The sequence below is a fragment of the Gymnodraco acuticeps genome, unplaced genomic scaffold, assembly GCF_902827175.1.
Source record: "Gymnodraco acuticeps unplaced genomic scaffold, fGymAcu1.1, whole genome shotgun sequence".
In the NCBI taxonomy this organism is placed as follows: Eukaryota; Metazoa; Chordata; class Actinopteri; order Perciformes; family Bathydraconidae; genus Gymnodraco; species Gymnodraco acuticeps.
The window spans coordinates 2,365,705-2,387,363 of record NW_022991632.1 but is presented as its reverse complement, the minus strand read 5'-3'; the positions used below and the strand labels follow the sequence as shown (position 1 = coordinate 2,387,363).

Genomic DNA, 21,659 nt, shown 5'->3' with positions numbered 1-21,659 from the left:
TGTGTTGTGTGTGTGTGTGTGTGTGTGTGTGTGTGTGTGTGTGTGTGTGTGTGTGTGTGTGTGTGTGTGTGTGTGTGTGTTGTGTGTGTGTGTGTGTGTGTGTGTGTGTGTGTGTGTGTTGTGTGTACATGTGAGGGTTAATAGATTGCCATGGTTATCTCAGATACATAAATGCACTTTTCCAAATGTACAGTTTTGGTAAAATCCAGCAGAGTTCAAATGGTTTAGTATAAGAAAAACCTCTTTCCACTGAGGCATTAAATAACTTTTTACTATTATTAAATCGTCCAAAACATGTGTGACCATTACTGAAGATATTCTCAGTCACCTTAAACATCCCTTTTTTAATTGGACCACAGTTTTCTGATGCTACATGGCCGTGGTGGAATGGTTTAATCCACGCTGTTCTACTCACCGAGGGCATTTGGCTGGAGACGAGGTGACTGTCCTGGGCCAGCATGTTGGACATCATGAGTTCTGGGTAGGAGTACGGGTTGATGAGCCCATTGTGTTGCAGCGAGTGGCAGAGGTAGCCTGTAGAGTCGTGCTCCATCAGGTGAAGAAGAGAGGGCTCGGGGTGGTTTGGAGGAGTGATGGGGGGGATCTCGTAGTCCTCGTCCCCATTTCCACTGCCCGAACCGCCACCTCCTCCTCCTCCCCCGCCGCCGCCACTCTGACCTGTGTAGCTCTGAGGACACGAAGAGAACAACATGAGAAAAAGGAAGTAATGGACATCTGTAGGCAACACTAACGCTAATTAATAACTATTTTTTTCCTATGGGTCGCAGATGTAGTCATAAAGTTGGATAAAGTTAAAAGATAAGGTGTAAAGTCAATTTCCTGAATATATAGGCCATGTAAGAGGAGCAAATCCAAGGCTTAAATGTGTATACAACTATCCCATTTTGCATCGTCAGTACCACAAAACATGAGTATTGCATTACAAAATATATCAAGTGTTCCGATAAGCAGTCAAAGATACGTGAGCGTACGTGAGACGTAAGGATAAAAGGCAATTACAACTCTTAAAGTGCATTTTGTTAAGAAACATTTCATAAAAAATTAATATATTTAGCAGTTTAAATCAATGTTCAAACAATGTGACAGCTATGGAGAGTTGTTCTCAGAGCAATAGCAGCTTAGCTTCATATGTATCAGTGATGTGGTCATTCAAAATACACAAACATTGTTTCTTTTTTAATAACGGGAATTGACAGTGCTTTAGTGCAGTTCCAGTATCCATAGTAACAGTACACGTGACCATACCTACTTGCTAACAGTTAAGCTAACCTTAATTGTACGGATGTAGCAAAGGAAATGTTCTCCGCCTTCCCTGCATGTATATATATTTTTTACATACAGTCACCTTGATGTTAACTATTGCTTAGATTAAACTACAGGTAACCATAGTAACAGTAGCCGAGTGCAGCTTTGTGCCACATAGCCAGTTATTGTTAAAAACTGATGTTCAGCTAACAACAAACAGAAAACGTTAATAACTGTTAAATCCGTGCTAAAGTGGAAATGGTACACTTTGTGGTGTCAGTATAGAAAATATGACAGCTCTTTGTTGTTGTGTTTGCGTTTCCCTCATCCATTATTTTTCATATATCAGGACGTGTTGTGTCGCTTAAAGAGTGTAAGATAGAAGGAAAAAAAGGTTGAATTGAATACTGACACCCCGTGGTTCTCAATTTCTTGCTGAGGACTCAAGGATATCAAATATTTGGCAGAGTAACCCTAACTGACAGCTGTGCTAACTACCATCTAATTGTGTGAGACATTGTCGATCCAAAATAAATGCAAAACGTATTTATGCTTGGAAATACTGATTACTATATTGGTAAAAACATCCAGTTCTGTGGTCTACAGTTGATTCTTTAAAAATCTACTATATAAAGTCATATTTACAACATTTACGAGTGGTGTCAGTATCACTTTAAGAATCATTAATTTGCTAGCATCTTGTTTACCAATTCATTCAGTTTCCTGCCTTCAACAAATAGCTTTGTAAACTGTTTCAATTCTGATCTGTCATTTTGTTGGAACAGGTGTAATTTTGTTTCAAATGTTGAATGTCTCATTTTGGTACAAAAGCTGGATGCTCAGCGATCAGTAATAAAAAAGACCAACAGCCTCTGTATTTGTGTGCTGTCGCACTAACACAGTAAGCCCAATCAGATCAGAGTTCTGCTCAGAGCAAGAAGAAAAGAAAAATAGCAGGGAAATTCAACGGGGAATGAAAAGCAATTTTGTCTGAGACGATCCAACTTGACTCCCATTGTAATGACTGAGTCAAATTAATCATCACAAATAATATTCTAGTGTCAGCCATTCAAGGGTTTTTTAATAGAATTTTTATGATTCATGTCTAGCAGTATACATCAAACAGTCAGTTCTGCAACATTTCTGAAATAAATTCAATATCATCTTTGTGTAGGCTGTCATCCTCGGCAGCAGAGTGGTCATTTATCTCTCAAACAGATACTTTTAGAAAATAAGGGGCATGGGGGAGATGGAAGAAAGGAGAGAGGATACAAAGCCCATTTTTTCTTGCTTCTCTTAACCCTGTTTTACTATAAAGGTGAGTGAAATGCTCATTTTGTAATGTTGTCAGCATATAAATACAGCTTTGCTAAGATATACAACCCAAAAGATTACAGTGCAAAGGATAAATTAGCATTTCCAGCTGCTTGGAATAAAAATAGGTCTGTTTAATTGAAAACAAATCTTTTCAGAGTCAGGAAAATATTTACTGTGGAATTTGTTGCTGTCTAATGTTGGTGTTCATTTTGAAATAATAGTCTTCCAATCGTTCTGTTGTTGTATTTGGTGCCTGGGCAAGCCTTTTTCTCCCATTTGGTGCCTTTAAGTACATAGTAAACAACATTCTTATTTTTAACAATAGCTTTCAGCAGGATTCAAATGCATTAAATGTCTCTTAAATGAACGCCTGAAATGTAAGGCAGTAAACACAAAGCCAGATGAGAAGAATTTCATTAAGTTACAATACCTATGACACTAAAATACCCATATTTAATTTGACCACAAAAAAGGGTTAGCAATGTTTATCGTAAAGCAAGAATGTAGACACAGACTCAGCGTTTAAAGCGTACTTTCATCTTCCTACATGTTACACCAAATGAAAAAGATGGCCTCAACTTGATTTACTTTGTCCTGAAATAGCCTGCAAGCCAGTTGATATTAATTTTCTGGACCGTCCTTTGAAGACAGATGTTTTTGTAAACCTCTGGTGAAGGTGTTATTGTTTGGTCTAATGGACAAGAAAACGAGCATTTCCTGAGATTCAATTTCCCTCATAATTGTTGGAAGGAAACTAAATTGTCCGCTGTAAACATTGGAGCCATTGTGTAAAGTGAGTCCCTGTGCGTGTCCCTCGGAGCCTTTGCATGGCTGTCGTATTTCACCGTGCTTCACTACCACTGAGGGTGACTACTGTGTAATCATAAGGCCGCCGCCGCCGCACTTAGTCATCATCTAGCATGTTCATCAACCTTTTGTTTCCTCAGTGTATATAAATATATATCCACGCCACAGAAACATTTTCCAGCCCCCATTTGTTTTGCTTGTGATTTTGCAAAGGGACGTGGACTAAGGATGTGTCATGTGTTAGATTGTTGTGAGGGCTCATCCAGTGCCCTTGATGATAACAATGTAAATACCAAGGACGTTCCCAGTTGGATTGTGGCAAGATAAATTATTCATATGCCTCTATTGAGAATAAGCTTGCATGTACAGAACCACGTGTACACTCTGGCTAATGTATACTCTTTTCTCCTTTAAAAGTAAAATCCAAACAAAGGCAATGTATTTGATGGATCGTGCAGACCAGCGTGTGTCCTAGTATGGAATTGGCTATTCAAACAAAAGCTTTTTCTTTTTTTTCCACCTATGAGGTACTCGTCATGGGTTTACTTTTAATAGCCAGGACCACATTCCTACCAAAAGCTGCATTACACAGATTCTATTTTCCCACTGAAACATCCTCTATTTTCCTCGTCTGATCAATACCACACACTACAGGGAGCGTTATTTCCAATACACAGTATGCTCCGTCTGCACAGTGAGCGAAACACAATCTGTAACATTTTAATTAAGAGACAGATCTCTCGACTGTAAGTGTTACATAGCAGCACACCTTTCATTTGAGAGAAACAGATGAACAGACAGTTGGTCTGGGACTGAGAGAGAAAATAACATTGATTGGGAAGCTTTCCAGCTTGTCTTTTATTTGGCACAGATCTCTGTAACACTGTCTGAGTATTCAAGACCTTCTGGAGATGATATTGACTGTGGCTAATGGCTCATTATCTGTACATTTTTCTTCTTATTACATTATTGTTGCAATGCCTGTAGGAATCTAGATCTGGGACATAATCAAATTAATATAACATTGTATATTCATTCTGAAAAATGTTCACTGTCAATTCTAATTATTATGTACAATCAAAGATCTGTATGCTGTTACATTACATGATCAAGGGGAAATGTTGTATATGGAACAGTTTTATAGTTGATTAAGCATGTTCAAGCCTTTTTAAAAGACATGTTCTGATGTTCTGTGTTTCATATCATTGCAAGGAAATATTATTTGTAATGTGTGTCAAACAAAATAAGATATTTTAAAACATCAATTAGTATTTTTTCTTATTTTTTGACATTCAACAAATTAACTTGTTAATGAAAAATCAAGAAGATTGCAAGAAGATTAATATATAATAAAACAATCATTAGTTGCAGCCCTAGTCACATCGCGTGCCTGTTTATTAAACATCAAAAGGAGCGCCATAATTAAAACATGTGGGCCACATACCCTGAACACTTCCTCTTAAAAATAATTAAGCTTCAAATGAAGTCCCACAGTAAGAACATATGTGCTTATGCATGCCACATGCTGCCACACAGAGTTTGGAGTCCTCTCAAGTCAGCGTTTGTTTCGGGGAGAGAGGGCGGGACCGACGGCTCGGAGACAGGCGATGACAGATCTGCCTTACCACTAATGTGCACTTATCTGCCTATTGGAGAGCTTTGTCACAGTGGTGATTTATGCTTAAAATCCCCCACACACTACCACTTCCATCACCACCGACACTTTGTTCCACCACCTTCCCGTATTCGCCGTGCAGCAGTCTGCACACAGAGACAAAGTCAGGCCCCGTTATCTCTCCTTTCCACGCAGTCCGGTTTGCAAGGAAAACGGTGGATTTATCTTTGGGAGAAATTTGAAAGCATCATCTATTTTCATTCGCTCTGCCATTGCTCTCCCAGAGGAAGATTATACTGTATATTTATGAATGATCCTGTTTACTGGTGTACACAGAGCTCTTGTTTTAATGTCGCACAGCAGAGGCAAATACTGTTGTCAGACTACAAAGATCAATTACTTTGAGACGTTTAATCTGAACCGCATGACCTGATCTGCTATTTCTGTTTATTGGGTTGTTTGTTTTCTGATACTCCTCCTTCTCTTTTTCCCTTTCCTCTTCCTCCCTCTCTTTATCCCTCCATCTCTCTCAGTCAACTCAGGCTTAATTAAAGCCATAGCTGTTCTTCTGCTACAATATCATGTCAGGGGGTATCAACACACCACAAAGCCTTCTCTAGCAGAGCCCAAATAGAGGGGGGGGGGGGGGGGGGGGGAGAGGGCCACGGATCCAGTTACAGCCACCCTACACCTCCAGTCTCCTCTTCCTCTCTCTGCTGGCCCTACCCCAGCCTGCTCTGTCCCTCACGGAGCCCAAACAGTTCTGGTCCCTGCTCCACATCCCCCGGACCCCAATCAACCCCCCGCCCGCCTGCCCATCACCCTGTCATCTCATCTCTCTCTAAAACAGCCAGGCTGCATTATTTATCTGTCACTATGTTTCTGTTTGGAAACCATGAAAGGGGCTGTGGGGATGTGGATGCTAAACCAATGCGAACTTGGTTTCTGTTGGGTGAATGAATAGGACAGGAGGGTGGGAAAAGAAGAAGGTGGGAGGGAGAGAGAGAGATTGTGAGGCAGCGAGGGGTGAGACTGGGAGAAAAATAATGTCAAAGTCAAGCTCTTTCTAGGAAATAAAATCCAGCTACTATTTCTTCAGCCCTGGCAACAGCTAAGTGAGAAGAAATGCTGCCGTCTAATAAAAAGGTTTCTTTTTTATCATTATGGAAGGGAATATATGGGGGAAATTGTGAGAATATTTACAACTATCTAAAGTCCACAGATGCAGATGGCCCCTTTCACCCAAGATACTGAGTTGATTACTAACTAACCCCCATTGACTAAAACCAGCCTTCCTAATTGCTTATATATTCCTCTTTTCTTTTATGTTTCCTTCCCTTCTTCTCCCTCGTGTATCCGGTTCCCAGTGCTCGTCTCACTTGTCAGTCAAGGTCAGGAGGTCATCCTCATCTGATCGCGTGTCAGAGCAGATTAGAATCAGAGCTTTTGTGCCATGTCATATTTCATTATGCATTTGACTCATCTGGCAGGTCAAGGGGTCAGTGTGATTTGATTGGATGACAGAAATGATATAATTTGTGTTTAACCCTAGGCTGTATGAGGCTCCGAGTGGCGTACTAATGCATTCTGCAAAGACGGGGCAGGCCCTCTCCACAAGCGACTAATTTGAAGTGGCACACCGCGGAGTTGAAGGAGAGCCAGAGCTATCACACAACATGCTGAGGTTATAAGAGGGGCTTTATCAAATAATAAACACAACCCCCCTTGTACCTCTCTCTGTCCGTCTCTCGCACGCTTTCCTTTTACTCCACAAACGGATGTGAGTGCCCAGACATTAGTTGTTTTCTGCGCCCTCATATGTTGCTTTTCCCTTCCTCTCTTTATCAATTTGAAAATGTGTCACTGAGCCTCCTCTCTTTTGTTTTTCACTTGCTCTTTTTCCTCCTCACTGTCTAATAACAAAAAGGGGACGAATAGAGTGCTGTCAGCAACAACAACCACATCATTATTGCTGAACATTCAACTGGAACACAAACAACATTTAAATAGCTCCCCAATGACTATCGAATGTAATAGAATGGGCTGTAATATAATAGAACAGAACAGAACATAATAGAATATAAAAGTCATTAATAGAATATTATTATTCTGATGAGGAGTAAAAACCGGGTTTTTAAAAATAAATAATCTTATATTAATATATTCCCCTAATTGTTTGCATCATGTGCACAGTTTAGGACCTTGCGGTTGTAAACATATGCAGATGCTGCACAGTTTCAGTGAAAATTCAACTGTAATCTCCACTAATGCGGTCAGAAAACAAACCATGGGTGCACACGATTGCTCGGGTTTCCCAATCGTCATCTCCAGTGATTGTGATTCCGATGTTGATACTGCTATGGGTGACAGGAGAAGAGTGGGGAAAGAGGGGAGAGGAGCGTAGAAAAAATTGAAAGGAATGAGCAGAAAATAAGGGGGAAGGGGAAAGATATGAATCCAACATTTCAAATGAGAACCGCAATCAAACTTATTGCATGACAGGGTGAGTCTAGGATTACAGGTTACATCGGCAGACATACACTGTTTTTTCTAGAGTCCTCTGTCTCTTCCTGTTTGGAGAAGCCATGTCTCCTGGAAAGGGAAGCCTTTTTAACTTGTCACACCACTCTCTGCTTGACAACAGCCACTGCTACTGCCAAGTTATGAGCAAACAGAAGCTGCCCAGAGACTCAAAAAGGCCAACAAAACAACAGCTAGTCTACTGTTTTTTTTATCATTTTAAATGACTCTTCAGTTATCTACTTTTCTACGCTCACTGTCAAAATCATTATTAGCATGTGGACAATGGTGTTACTGTGTCTGAATGACAAAACTAATTATTGTTATAAGAGCAAGTAAATGGACAAAAAACAGCACAATAAAGGGTTGGTGGATCAGTACCGACTGACTCTAACAATGTTGAAAATAACAAAAGGAGCGCTGATGGCGCAGTCATCCAAACAAACGTGCATTATTCTGAGAATTGTTAGGATCCTGTCACCCACAAATAACTCTGCCATACACCAGGAGAAGGGGGGGGGGTGTAAAGTGCATTGGGCTGGTGGGAGTGTGTGAGCGTTTGTGTGCCTGTTTGTGTGTCGTTGAATCTGACTGACAAATGTGTGTGTGCAGTTCTTCTTGCACAGAACTGAATGTAATAGCTTTTGAATCCTTTGTGATCATTTTGTAGGTATGCAGTATATTTCTTAAAAACTAAAACGTACTTTCAGAATCTTCCTGTTCTGTGTGTGTGTGTGTGTGTGTGTGTGTGTGTGTGTGTGTGTGTGTGTGTGTGTGTGTGTGTGTGTGTGTGTGTGTGTGTGTGTGTGTGGCCTAGCATTACTATACTTGTGGGGACCTAAATCTGTTTACACAGTCACGTGTGGGGACTCGCCTCCCTTATGGGGACAAATTGGAGGTCCCCATGAGGGGAATCATTCATTTTAGGGTGAAGACTTGGTTAGGTTTAGGGTAAGGTTAAGGGTTAGGGTTAGGCATGTGTTGGTTATGGTTAAGGTTAGGATAAGTCTCCAGGAAATGCATGTAAGTCAATGTAATGTCCCCTGAAGTGATGTATACATGGTATGTGTGTGTGTGTGTGCGTGTGTGTGTGTGTGTGTGTGTGTGTGTGTGTGTGTGTGTGTGTGTGTGTGTGTGTGTGTGGTGTGTGTGTGTGTGTGTGTGTGTGTGTGTGTGTGTGTGTGTGTGTGTGTGTGTGTGTGTGTGTGTGTGTGTGTGTGTGTGTGTGTGTGTGTGTGTGTGTGTGTGTGCGTGGTGTTAGTGTATTCTTAAGTGTCTCCCCTCCCTGGTGCAGAGTCAATGAGGCTGTGTATCGGAGGCTGGCACAGCTGGTGAGAGACTAACATCTGGACCCACGTACTCTTGGTGCCATTGTTAATAAGAGGCTGGTGGGGAGTGGAGGGGAGTGGAGGAGACAGCTCTCCAGTGTCAATGAACCTCCCTGTCTCACACTAGAGCTTGGCGCTGCAACTCACACTTAACCCTTCACAAAAGAACCTCCAGCATCGCAGCGATTCCATGACTAAGATTTCAGAGTAAAACTCCGACAGGAACCGCTTAATCAGGCTCATTTTTGTAGATTTTTAGCCACGCTAGCCTGTAGGGATTGCAATTTTGGAAAATCATTCAAAGACTTTGCTCCAGACTGGAATATAATAACTATTGAATGGATTGCCTTGAATTTTGGTTCAGACATTTATTTCTCCCTCAGGATGAATTATATTACATGTAGGGATCCCTTAGCTGGAATATAATTATCCAAATTACCAAATACAAAAACATTCTTATCAGGATCTTTTGTGTTTTGTTCATATTTCCAATTATTAAATGTAAGTATGCTAAGTAACAATGGTGAGTTAGTTAAACATTACACCGTATACGCATCAGAATGTTAGCATGGTGTTAGCTCATAGAGCTAGCTTGGCTCAACTCGTACTCTTGTGTCACTGCATCAGGATAATCCAGGACATTTTCTGTTCCAGGTCTGGGTTGTACTGCTAGACAAATTACACAAATATATATCTGTGATATAAAAAATGTGTCTGCCTCAGGCTTTCTACCAATATACTTGCTGTGTGCTGCTTAACCGGTTTAATAAGAAACATTATATTACCTCATTTAAACTTTCTCTCAGAAGAGGAAATAAGCAAACATGGATCGATGTCAGCTTAGGGCTTTTTCTCATACCTTAAAGATACTGCATACAAAATTAACCGAGTATTTTTGCTAATGAATCTTGGTTCAGTGAAACATTTTCCTCTCGAACAACCCACCACTTTATTTTGCAGCCGCAAGGGAAAACGAGTTCAGGGCAAACTGTTTATATTTTATTTTTAAAGAGATTGAAAAATGTGGTTATGAAAAGGCTAAACTGACACTGGCCATTTCATGTATTTTATAATACTCTGGCCTGTGATCTAGCACAAGAGTGAGTGTTTGGTCTGTCATCGTTCAGTCCAATGGAGTGAAAGGCCTACACAAACACATTAAGGTTGCCATTAGTTTCATCTGATCACCTGGGGCAACAGGGGGATGGACAGCTTGGCAGAGCGAGGGCCTTACACAAATATACAGCTGTGCATTTATATGTGGTGCCATGTCAGATGAGAACTTCAACCAGAGTGCTTTTAAACGGGGCAATGAGTGAGTGAGGAGAGTTTCCAAATGACTGTAAAAAGGCCATCGGGAGAGAGCTTTCCATCTTTCTGCTGCCGCGACAAATATGCCTGCACATCTTTCTGCATTGTCTCCGCTCCCTGCTTCGTCAGCGAACAGCTATAGAAATATTTTGGCAGGCTGCTCTTTGTTTTCATTTTCACAAAAGATGTAGTGAGGGAGTGAGAGAGAGAGAAAAGAAGGGGAGTGGGGGAAAGGGGGAGGAGGGGGCAGGTCGGAGAGGTACTGGGCAGAAAAAAGTAAAGGGATGTTTTCAGAGAATTTGGAAAAAGGAGGATGAGGGGAAGAGTGGGGAGAAAGGTTGTACTGTGGAAGAAAAGGAGAAAAGACAATGGAGGAGACAAGTAGGGGAGAGAGGGGAAAGGTGAGAAGAGCAGTGGATTCATGTGACGTTCGAATTAGGTGAATCACACTGAGAAAACTGAAACATTGACTTTAATTAAGTGTATAATGTTAGAAAATGATACAAAACTGTATTAGGTTTATTAAGTTGAACCTAATACAGTATACAGTGAAATCTGTTGACATAATACATTTAATTAAAGTCAACGTTTCCGTTTTTTCAGTGCATGCGAGGTGGTACAAAAGAGAGAGGGAGTGGGACAATTGGGGAGATGAGTAGAGGGTGAGGCACAAAGTGGGAGAATCAATTGAAAGGGGGCAGGTGGAAGTGTAGGGGGAGGAGGAGCCTGCCACTCTGGTCCCCCGCTCCAATCTAAACAGCGGGAGGAAGCTGTAAATCAGACTAATGTGGCCGAGCTATAATTCAGACCAGCAGGGCCAGGGCGCTGGTGCGGGGACCCCAAACGGCGGGAGTTTACAAAACGTCGCCGTAAGGCTTTAATCAGTGCAGCGATCCAAAGATACCGTCTCCCCCAATCAGCGGGCTTCCTGTCAGTCACACATGACTGAACCTGACCAATCACGCTCCGCCGAGGTTCCAGACAGGCTGGCTGGGCTTTGGGCAGCTGCCAAACAAGAGAATTACTCATCTAAACTGGAAAGGTGGAATGGGCCTTTAATTCAGAGCATAGAGGGACGAGGTGATAGATTTGTCAAAGGTTGGACATAAAAGACTATGGGATCATGTTCTACAATGGTTCATCAGAAACATATGGGGGATAGATGAGAGACACGGGGGAGCTGTGGAGAACGACTTGATCATACTCATCAGACTGGAGTTTCAACAAGTTCAGGCAGTAAAATCGTATGACAGACATATCTGTTAACAAGAGTTCTTACACCACTAAATCTCACATTGGAAAACATTTAATAATAAGAAAAAACAACATGCCTCATTGTGAGTTCCTTATGTTAGTGTGTTTTCTAAACTAATCATAATCACATCTGTTTGCTGCCATATAAAAAAAACTCTTTCCATCGGTCTCCAATCTGTCTCTGCTTCTCACAGATCTGCTGTTGGCACTCAAACAGCTCCCTAATTACAATTACAACACCCAAGGGGCCGCTACAATCCCTGCCAACAATGACTTTCAATAGAATAACAGACGAGAAATAGCGTCAAATGTAGCATTAAAACATAATTTGAACTTCCAACATGTAAAACAGGCAGACAAACTTTCAAATCACACATTACCAGAAGCTGCCTTTTCATACCTGCATTTCACTCAATGAGGAAGGAGGGCAGTGTATTCACTTAAAAGTGAGTGGAAAAATGCAAATGCAGTCCACTTTATCATCAGGCATTCAAACAGACCCTTTCAACTCGGCAATCCATAATATTTCAGCCTTGACGCTCAGGAAATGGCCACAGCTCGACGGTAACACGGAGCTGGATTCTGTTGGAGTGGTAGCAGGACTAGTGTGACTGGCTGGGCTCCACACACACTGTGCATGTTAAAACCACATGCAGCGTCTTGGCAGCAAAGACGCTACAGCGGCAGCCAATCAATAAAACCTTGTTACGCTAATTGCAAGATCATAATCTCTGTTCCTACTTCTGCTGAATATCCAAACAGTCACTCCATTAGCCGAATTATTCCCCTGTGCAGTTTCTCCATCTCTCTTTCTCCCCGCTGCCCCCCCTTCCATTTCCTCCTTGTGTTCTTTTTTTTTACTGTGACATATTTCTCTCAAACAGCAGTTCTGCTAAATGAATTCATAAGTCAGGGAGAAAGACATCAAAGCAAAGCATTGTCAAGGTAAAGTGCTGATGAAGTATAGTGTTTCTTTCACTTTGCTGCGGAGCTATGAGAAGGCATCTCCACACTGCGTGTATTATCTTTGATCGCATCGTTCCGCACTATTCTGTTTAGTATTAGAAAGAGAAATACCACTTCAGGTCTACGAGAACCTTTATAATAACAAAAAAGGCTCTCTACTTGGTGCTTCTCCACTTTCCTCTGTGGAGAATTTGTGTCTCTTTTTGTGCCGTGGATCAGATCAAACCTCAGAAAAGACACTGGAGCAAGCTTCTCGTCGTGGTTACTTACTACTTTGTTGCCACGACAATGGTCAGTGGCCAAAGGGGCAGACAAAGAGCTTGTTGATGCCAAGACCAGGGTCCGTGACCTTGTCATTGAATCAGTAACACTTTGTCACTCTGCTGGGGGGGATCGAGAGAGACTGGAAGGAACACTACAGAGAAGTAAGCAGGGTCAGACTGCGATGCTCATGGGAACATCGATATGACAATGACACTGACCCCGTTTCCTCGTGACTCATCACAAGAACATACCCATCTAAGCATCTCACTGTATGAAGCAGTTGGCCGGAGCTACTCAACAGGGCCCTGCTTCTGTCCTATATGAATGTACCTTATGTAAAAAAGAAAAAAAAGGTATTTATATGTGAGCCAGATGAAATAGAGCGATTACATGCAGAAACGGAAGTGAGAGACAGTAGAGCACTAAGAGACACACTTTCACAGTTTGGAGGTGGAACCGCTGACCCAAATGCATTTCAATGCAACCGGGGTAAGAGAGAAAAAGTAAACGAGCAGAAGAGGGGGAGTCGGAGTCATTGTGAAAAAGAAAGATAGCAAACTAAAGTAAGATGATAAAGCGGCAAGCAGGGAAAATCGAGCTTTAGGCAGTATGATTTGTTTTTATCCAAGACGGAATATAATGAGAATAATACAGCTACTGTACAGTATATACTGTGCAACACATTTCTTCAGGAATAAAACTAGTTAATAAAAGAATTGCCCTGCAGCTGTCTTTTTTCTTTGTTACTTTCACCATTTTTTTCTCAACACAAACAACACAAGCATAAACTCATAGACAGTCAAACACTAAATCCAGTGAAAAGGTCTTACTTGCAGAGAACATAAGCTGTTTAAACGGCATTATTATTGTTTTGCAGATTGCATTGAATAATTTAATGCACTTTAACCAATTTGAATTATGACAGGTTTTCAGACCTGTCAGCATATATACTAAAAAGATGAAAACACTTTCTTCTTTTCTTTATGAGTACGCTGTTGATGCACGGTGTACATCGAAAGTTGAGAAGCGAGACAACATTTGAAACTCTACAGTTCATGGTAAAGATCCAAAACTATCTCAAAAAACTAAAAGGAATAATACTTTTTTTAGAAAAACATTTAACTGCATCTTGTTAAGTTTAATTGTCCAATGGAGTTTGATCGACAACTGACACAATTATAATACTTTAAGTATAAAAGGGAATTTATTAAGGAAATTATATTTTAGCTTCTTGTGTTCTTACTCCAAAAACAACAATTATAAGTAAAGGTATATAATACGTATTATAGCGTACTGTAAACCATTAGTATTAGCATTGTGCATCACCAGCACACTCAAAACTGCACCACCTTTAGTCGACATACTGACATTTCTACGTTAATCGATGTTGTGAGTTTTTCCGTGTGAACACACTGCATACTTAAAACGTACTTAGAATGATTATGTACTGTATTGTAGAATTAGGTCACAGCTAGGGATGTTCAGATCAGTGATTTTTCCTATTTTTTCCATTTCTATGTGTTGTTGTCAGTGTGTGTCCACCCCTAAGGCCCTCCCTGATTCAAGCTGTCAGAGGGAAGGAGAGGCTAAACTTGGTGAAGCGGAGAATAGAGCAAGGCACATGTCAAATATGAGGGGATCTTTGAGTAAACAAAGTATAACACAGAGCAAAGCAAAATCGTCTCTCATCCCATCACTGTGTTTCACGCTATTTCTTCTCTCAGTCTCCATTTCTCTTGCTTCCTTGATCCCCACCTTTCCCTCCATTTTCTCTTCTCTATCTTCCATGCCACATTTGCGATGTTTTATCTGTCCCTCAGTAATTCAGCTAAAAACATTGTGCACATCAGCACGACTTGTAATCAGTCAATCAGCACTGCAGTAAAAGTACATGCGCTGAATCAAAATGGGCGATAAAGGCAGTGGTTCTTAAGATTTTTCAGAAAGCCAAGTACCAGCACGAGAAATTTGTCAGATTACAGCACCATCTTAATGAAGAGATCACTTTGTAAAAGACATGTTTGGTGTCAGATTTTTCTAAATAAACATAGAGAACCAAGCAGCAGCACAAGCAGCTCCTTCTCTTACTCTGGGCCTTGAGCCACACTTTAACAAACCAGCGCATTAAGAAATTAAGAAAAACAGGGAATGCAACAGAAACACAGAACTACTGTAGCCTATGGGAGATTCTAATAATTGCAATTGACAGGGACAAATTCCCTGCTCCCCTGTTTATGTCAGATGGGCTTATTCCCAAACTCCACAAATCCCCCTGTCCAAACACAACCATATGGTCTCCCAGTTGTTGGCAACCAGCTGTGCTACACTGTATCTGGCATGGCTGCCATGTTCTGCAGAAGAGCGCTGACTCCCCTCTATTCTAACTTAATAAATCCTTTGCAATGAGGCCAACATTCACTCAGAGTGAAGCAGCATTTTCTGCTTGGCTTTTACCAAAGTGAAAATTGTGTGCACAGAGGATGATTGCATAATTGGAATGAAGTGAATTTGAATTGTATGATTGCAGTTAGCTTAATGGATGACACTGAAAAAAGGTCCCAGCACTTTCCCTTTTGAATGTGGATGTTTTTGCCGGTTTTGGTTCTCTGGTTTCCTCTGAATGTACTTAATATAGTAAGGACATGACTGTGATTGACTAGCAACCCTTTTCAATTATCTCTCCCCAATGCATGCTGGGATCAATTTCAGTAAAATAGACACAACATATATTTAATTGTATAGAAAAACCTTCACTACTTTCACAGTTTACATCACAACCTAAAACAACCATGGCAATGTAACAAATACTTCAGAATCAATTGAAAATACATTTTAAATCCTAAACATAAATAAGTAAATTCATCTTTAACTTTCTTTAGAGGTGGATGTGTGAGTACATTGAGATTTGTTATTAATTGAATGTTTTACAATTAATTGTTCTGTGTGTTTGGTTTTCATGATATTTTATTTGTTGTGGAAAAATGTGGACCCGGGAGGAGCCGCTGTTGCTGAGGTAACAATTAATTGTTATCCAAATGAAAACAATGAAAACAGGAATCTTCTGCGGTCACTTAGGTTTATTTACCCTCTAGGTTCTAAGACTATAATACATTGTTCTGTTTATTCCAAACAGGGACAGATAACACACATATCACATGTTATCATAGTATTATCCTGAACAAATACTTTACTAATAAAGTGCAGAATGCTTTGAATGTTTTTTTTCTGTTACATGTGAGAGAGATTGCAGTCCCTTTGCTTTCAGCTTTTCAGTCATATAACTCTGAGGTTGTTTCAGTAACAACAATTTGTCATCCATCCTAACAAGCTTGAACAATGGTGAAATGAAAATGGCTCAGGCAACAATCATGGGAACAGATGAACTAAAAGGGAAAGAGGAAAAGAGCAGGTATTTCATTAGAGGTCATTTTAACTCACCTGGTTTGGCGGGAGGAAATCGTGGCTGTTTTCATTCATGTACATGTTGTCACCATCAAACTGAAAAGAGGGAGAGAGAACTGAGTAAAACAGTCAGGCAGAGGCCGACAAATCACAACAGGGACAGAAAACACTGATTTTGAGTCAGTCAGTGGAGACACAGAGACCGTGTAACACAGCAGCCTAATGACTGTGAGTCCTCGGCTTATAGACCTCGATACTCTGGTGGATGTCAGTAATTACAGTTCATTAGAGACACGTATAATTAGGCCCTGTCAAAGCTTGTGTAACTCACACTCTTCGTCTCGGCTTCCCGACAGCCAAAGACTGTGTGTAAGCGTGCGCACACCTAACTGTGCAGTGATTCCTCGGGTGTCATAAAGGCACAATAGAGAGATAATAACAACACTTGTACCGACGGCCATGTAGTTAGTCAGCCAGCAAGTTGGCCAGTCAAATTAAATCAAAGGTAACATTAACAAACAATATATGACAGGTAAGTCGGCAAAGAGTTCAAACAGAAATTGATTTGCTGCGCCGCTACAGGAGCTACAGGGATTTCCAGGGGCCTACTTTTTGTGTTTAGTTTCAGTCAGACTCAAAGAAACGTGTTCCAGATGATTTCTATTGAATGGAAATATTTTTGGACAGCTGTAGGAGGTTTATGCTACTCGCTCTAATCCAACATCATTTGTGCCGTAGTGCTGGTTTTCCAAAATTCTCTGAAGAGCAGGTGATTATTATAATGACCATTAAACAAACTTGACCAGCCATGGATTCTGTTTCCCACTTAGCCTAATCAGCATTTTAGTCTCTGCCAACCAGCCACCCAGCTAGTGACCAAGACTACACAGGCACAAAGGGTGAGAACAGCCTTTAGCTCGAATGCACTCTGCCAAATAAACGAAGACAGGGCAACCCCACTAATCCACAACTCAGAAACCCTGAGCTCAGAAAGCCTAGAGGGGAGGCTGGAGGAGAGGTGACGGTTTGAGGTTATTGGGATGAGAAAGATGAGGGTGTACCCCTGAGCTAATGGTGAAAGAGTGGGCAGAGATCATATAAGTGGGAACAAGCAGGAAAGATACTGTAAGAAGGACAGAGAGCATGAATGAAAGAGAAATTGGAGAGGAGGAGAGTTGCAGCATCAGTGGCAATAGAGCCTGTGGTTGTGCTGGCTGTAGTGTGATTAACACTGGGGTCACAGCCACAGCGTGAAACACACAGGCATATAAACATCCACACAAACACACATACACGTCACACACACTCCCAGAGGCCTATCCGGCTTCTCTGTCTGACACTATTGGCACCGGCCATTTATGAGGAAACAAAACACACCTCAAGTCAGCTAGTATTGGCTAAGATCAATTACTGCTGCTACTGTAAGTTCAAGTAACTGGATGGATATGTGCCCAGAGTAACATATATATGGGTGTTTCTCAAGCTATGTGGAGGGACCAAAAATAGTCCACAATCTGTTTTAATGGCCATGTTTCGCCTCGTGTAACATGTCATACGTTCCAGGAACTAAATGTACTCTACTGTAGCTGTTTGCTATGGTTTCTATACGAATTTGTTCCATTCAAGTCAGAGTTTTCTTGCATTTATGTTTTTGTCTTTATAAGTGACACAGTCAGAGCCCCAAACAAACTAGTAAAATTACAATTTATTGCGATATTGTTCAATTTGAAGCCTCGATTCCAATCTCACCATTATCATTCAGACTCTGATAGAGCTGTTACTTCTAGTGCAATGATTTCTGACTGATAGCACTATTAGTTTGCTGGAGAAATGATCATTGTATTCTGCAATGAAAATGAAATCACTTTCTTTATTGCTCCTGGAAAATGATTTTACCTGCTATCCTAATCACATCGTTGGAGAGGTGACGGTATATTGGAATAGGTTTTTTTTCACACTGGCAAACCAGATGTCGATGAGCAAAACACGGTAAGTTGAAAACAATTATACAGAATGTCAAAGTGCAAGCTGGTGGCTGTGGTGGTGCTCCTGCAGCACAATGAGAAGGAGTCACTGAGGGCAGAGAGTTGTTAGAATAACAAACAATATCTAAATCGAGGGGAAATGTAAAAATAATGAGTTCCTGCTTCATTGTGGTTAGCAACTGGTCAGTCAAGTTTAGTGTACTCATGCTATAGTTCGTATGCAGGAAGTACTGTGGCTAACAAATCTCCACTTGACCCTAGGTTTGAGTTTAATAGGCCTTCTTATGTGTAATACATTTAAAGAAACAGGACAACATTTTGGGAAACTACATGGCCTTTTCTTACTGAGAGTTACACAGACTTGAAACAGGGGGAAACAGCTAGCTTGGAACTAGTTTGAAGATAAAAAAATCCAAAAGCTTGAAATAATAAAAATTATGTTTTATCTATTTTATTTTATTAGTACACAAAAGGTAAATGTAAAGTGAGTTGTAGTTTTACTGGATTGAATAGTTCTCGTTCTAGTCTTCATGCTACGCTAAGCATAGCCTGTCTAATACTACTACTACTTTACTTTAATTTCATCATTGATCCCTGCTCTGCATTTTGAACTAAAAGCGAATAACAAAAGCCCTGACATGTTGGGAATAACAAAAACAAAAACTTGAATTTGAGATGCATAATTGATAACTGAATGTATACATGTATCAAAAGCGCCAAATAAACTACAATGCACTAAGAAAACATAAATAATGCATTTGGCTTTACAGCAATGATCGGGGAAATCTGCTCTTTCGGCCAGGTGGCGGTTGTTGTGTGCAGAATTCAGATAAAAGATGTGTGCATACAACATTTTTCTTCTCATGCAAGCTGACTCAAATTATGTAGATATTTTTAACATGCTCAGAGTGAACATACAAACAGTTGAAATGTAAAAAAAGGGGGGTTGCAAGGGAAGGGCGAGCTTGTTGTTTCTCTCTCCCTTTCTCTGTTTGCTTTCCTTAGGCTTTGAGGTCATTAATCATAGCGGTCAAATCTACAGCAAAACAATTGAGCAAAGGAAAACACGGAAAGAGAGAGAGTGATAGGGGGAGGTAGGGGGAGAGTGTGAAGGTGAGAAAGAGGGGAAAGCTACAGTAAGATGGGGGAGAGGGGAGTCAAGAATTGAGGGAGTGAAATTCTGAGTTAGATTGAGGTTTGAGAAAGAAAAGGGACAAGTACGGCCTTTAAAACCAATGCACTCGACTCAAGACTCCTGTTTGCACAACATAAATGCAAATACACGCGATGGAGAGAGTGGGAGGGAGAAAATAAAATGGGAGACATGTTATAAATAGCTTTGTGTTTGCGTAAAGCCAACCAATGTGAGTTTGATGCGGGAAGAGCTCCACAGTCATAGAGGTTATAACACAACTGTTGACTGGAACACATGAAGTTCCAGGAACTTCAGATTGGACTTCCAGCAGCAACTCAAAACTTCAATACATATGATATGTTAAAACTGATTCATGATCAAATAACCTCTCTTAATAATGACAGTAAGAAATGTTGGGTCAGTTTATACTGTATACCACAGTAGGTACACTCTGTTGATCTACTGCACTCTAATTAGTGCCACATTGGAAATAAGTTTTTCTTTTTATTAATCAAATGCTTCACTTTTATATATAACATCTACATTTGTCTTCATGTGTTTTTCTAACCCTTGGGTTTTGTCTTGGGTTTAGCATTCGCTTTGCAAGTAGGCCATGTTACATGTAAGATATTTAACAATTATGGGTTCGATTATCCATTTCTTTCCCTTCACCTGGAACCAATTCCAAAACCTAAACCCTGGGTATCTATCATCACTGACTACTGATTGTATATACAGTAGCTTCTCTCTTTTAATTACATTTACCAGATATGTAATTTTCACAATGTGGAAATGGTTGCGAAACGCGAGAAATCATCATGCTCCATGGATGCTGTGGCACTCTCAGTAATTATTTGCATTATAGAAAAAACTCTGAATTCTATAATTCACTAATTTGACTAACTTGATATGGAGCAGTTGGCCAATACAGGATACACTGTTATCTGTCGTTTCTTTACACCATTTTGTATCAATTTAATATCCTACTTCGACAGCTACTTTGCATTCTGTGCTACAGCGTTGCTAACCTGCATTGATCTAGACGAGAAGCTTTTCTTATAAGGTCGCTGTAAGCATAGCTCTGCTTTACTGTACGACGTACTGAATACAAAATCACACAAGCAGTAACTGCGTCCGACAATGTTTTAGATTTAAAGAAAGATGAGGCTGGTGAGAGACGGAGAAAACCGAACCTAACCCTCCTATAGTCTCTTTTTATGGTTACAATGCACGCCTCCCTAGTTTTTCACCCCAGCGTAACTAATCGCATGTCAGTCAATGTGCCGATGGAAAGAGGCAGCAGTCAAAATACCTGTGTCAGGACTGTGGTCATTAGAGCATTCAGTGACTCGCTGGCCGGCCGGCACACACACACACACACACACACACACACACACACACACACACACACACACACACACACACACACACACACACACACACACACACACACACACACACACACACACACACACACACACACACACACACACACACACACACACACACACACACACACTCACACACACTCACACACACACAAACATAGACACATAACCAAAGCATGTATGGGGGATGGTGTGGTGTAAAGCAGATATGGATTGCCCATGTGTGTATGTGTGGATATCTCTACTGCTGCATGTGTATTTCACCTCTATGTGTTCCTTATGTGTGCATGTTTGCATGCTGTATAGATAACTACAGGTCTAGGCTCTGAATGTGTGCACATTGCATGCGTGCCGGCGTGTTTGTGTAATGTATCCTGTCCAATAATACACACATTGATCCCGGCGAGATAAAGATAACAAAGTTAGACCTTCCATAATATTTATTTTCCCATAACAGACCTGTTCAGCCACGCCCAGTCATATAACTCCATGCAGATGAAATATGGTCTTCATTACCTTTAAACCTCAACACACAGAAACTAGTGAGGAAAAACTGAATTGCCCTTCTTTCGCGAGTGAAAGAGCACAAAATGAATTGGAGCAGCTGAGATTTTTACATTACCATGACAAATATGTCGAAATGGAAAAGGCGAGGGAGAAAGAGAGAAAGAGAGAGGGAGACATGACGACAGACAGAAAAGGGCAGATCAGACAGGAAGACCAAATTGTGTGAAAAAAGAAAAACACATCAGCTCAATTTGTGCTCGACTGTAAGCTGTGAGCTGAGAGGAGAAATAAAATAAGGGATTTAGCTGGGAATCATGTTAAACCATGCAAGTGAATGAGTCCCCAGAGAAGAGTGTTCCCTCTCTCGCTTATGATGGACTTAATTGCCTCTATCAGTGGTAAGATATAACATTCATCTCAGGTTTATTGCTCTGCTTTATGGTCTTGTCCATCACACTGAGGGGTTTCAAGAGGCGGGCCACTCCTCAAATGGCACCTTAAAATAATGAGACAGATTACAAAGCAACGAGGGGAAAGGGAAAAAGAGGGGGGAAAAGCATCATTTAAATCTGGAAAATGAGAGCATTTGTAAGC

General features: G+C 40.8%; 1 protein-coding gene across 3 annotated transcripts in view; it reads right to left on the bottom strand.

Annotated features, from left to right (window-relative positions):
• Positions 1–21,659, bottom strand: part of tox2 (TOX high mobility group box family member 2) — an 86,368-nt gene that overhangs the window by 25,936 nt on the left and 38,773 nt on the right. For all 3 annotated transcript variants that reach the window (XM_034198370.1, XM_034198369.1, XM_034198371.1), the window contains exons 3-4: positions 16,087–16,146; positions 416–688 (exon numbers count right to left, since the gene is read on the bottom strand). In XM_034198370.1, coding sequence (XP_034054261.1) covers positions 416–688; positions 16,087–16,146 — 333 coding nt within the window. The remainder of the gene's footprint in view (positions 1–415; positions 689–16,086; positions 16,147–21,659) is intronic.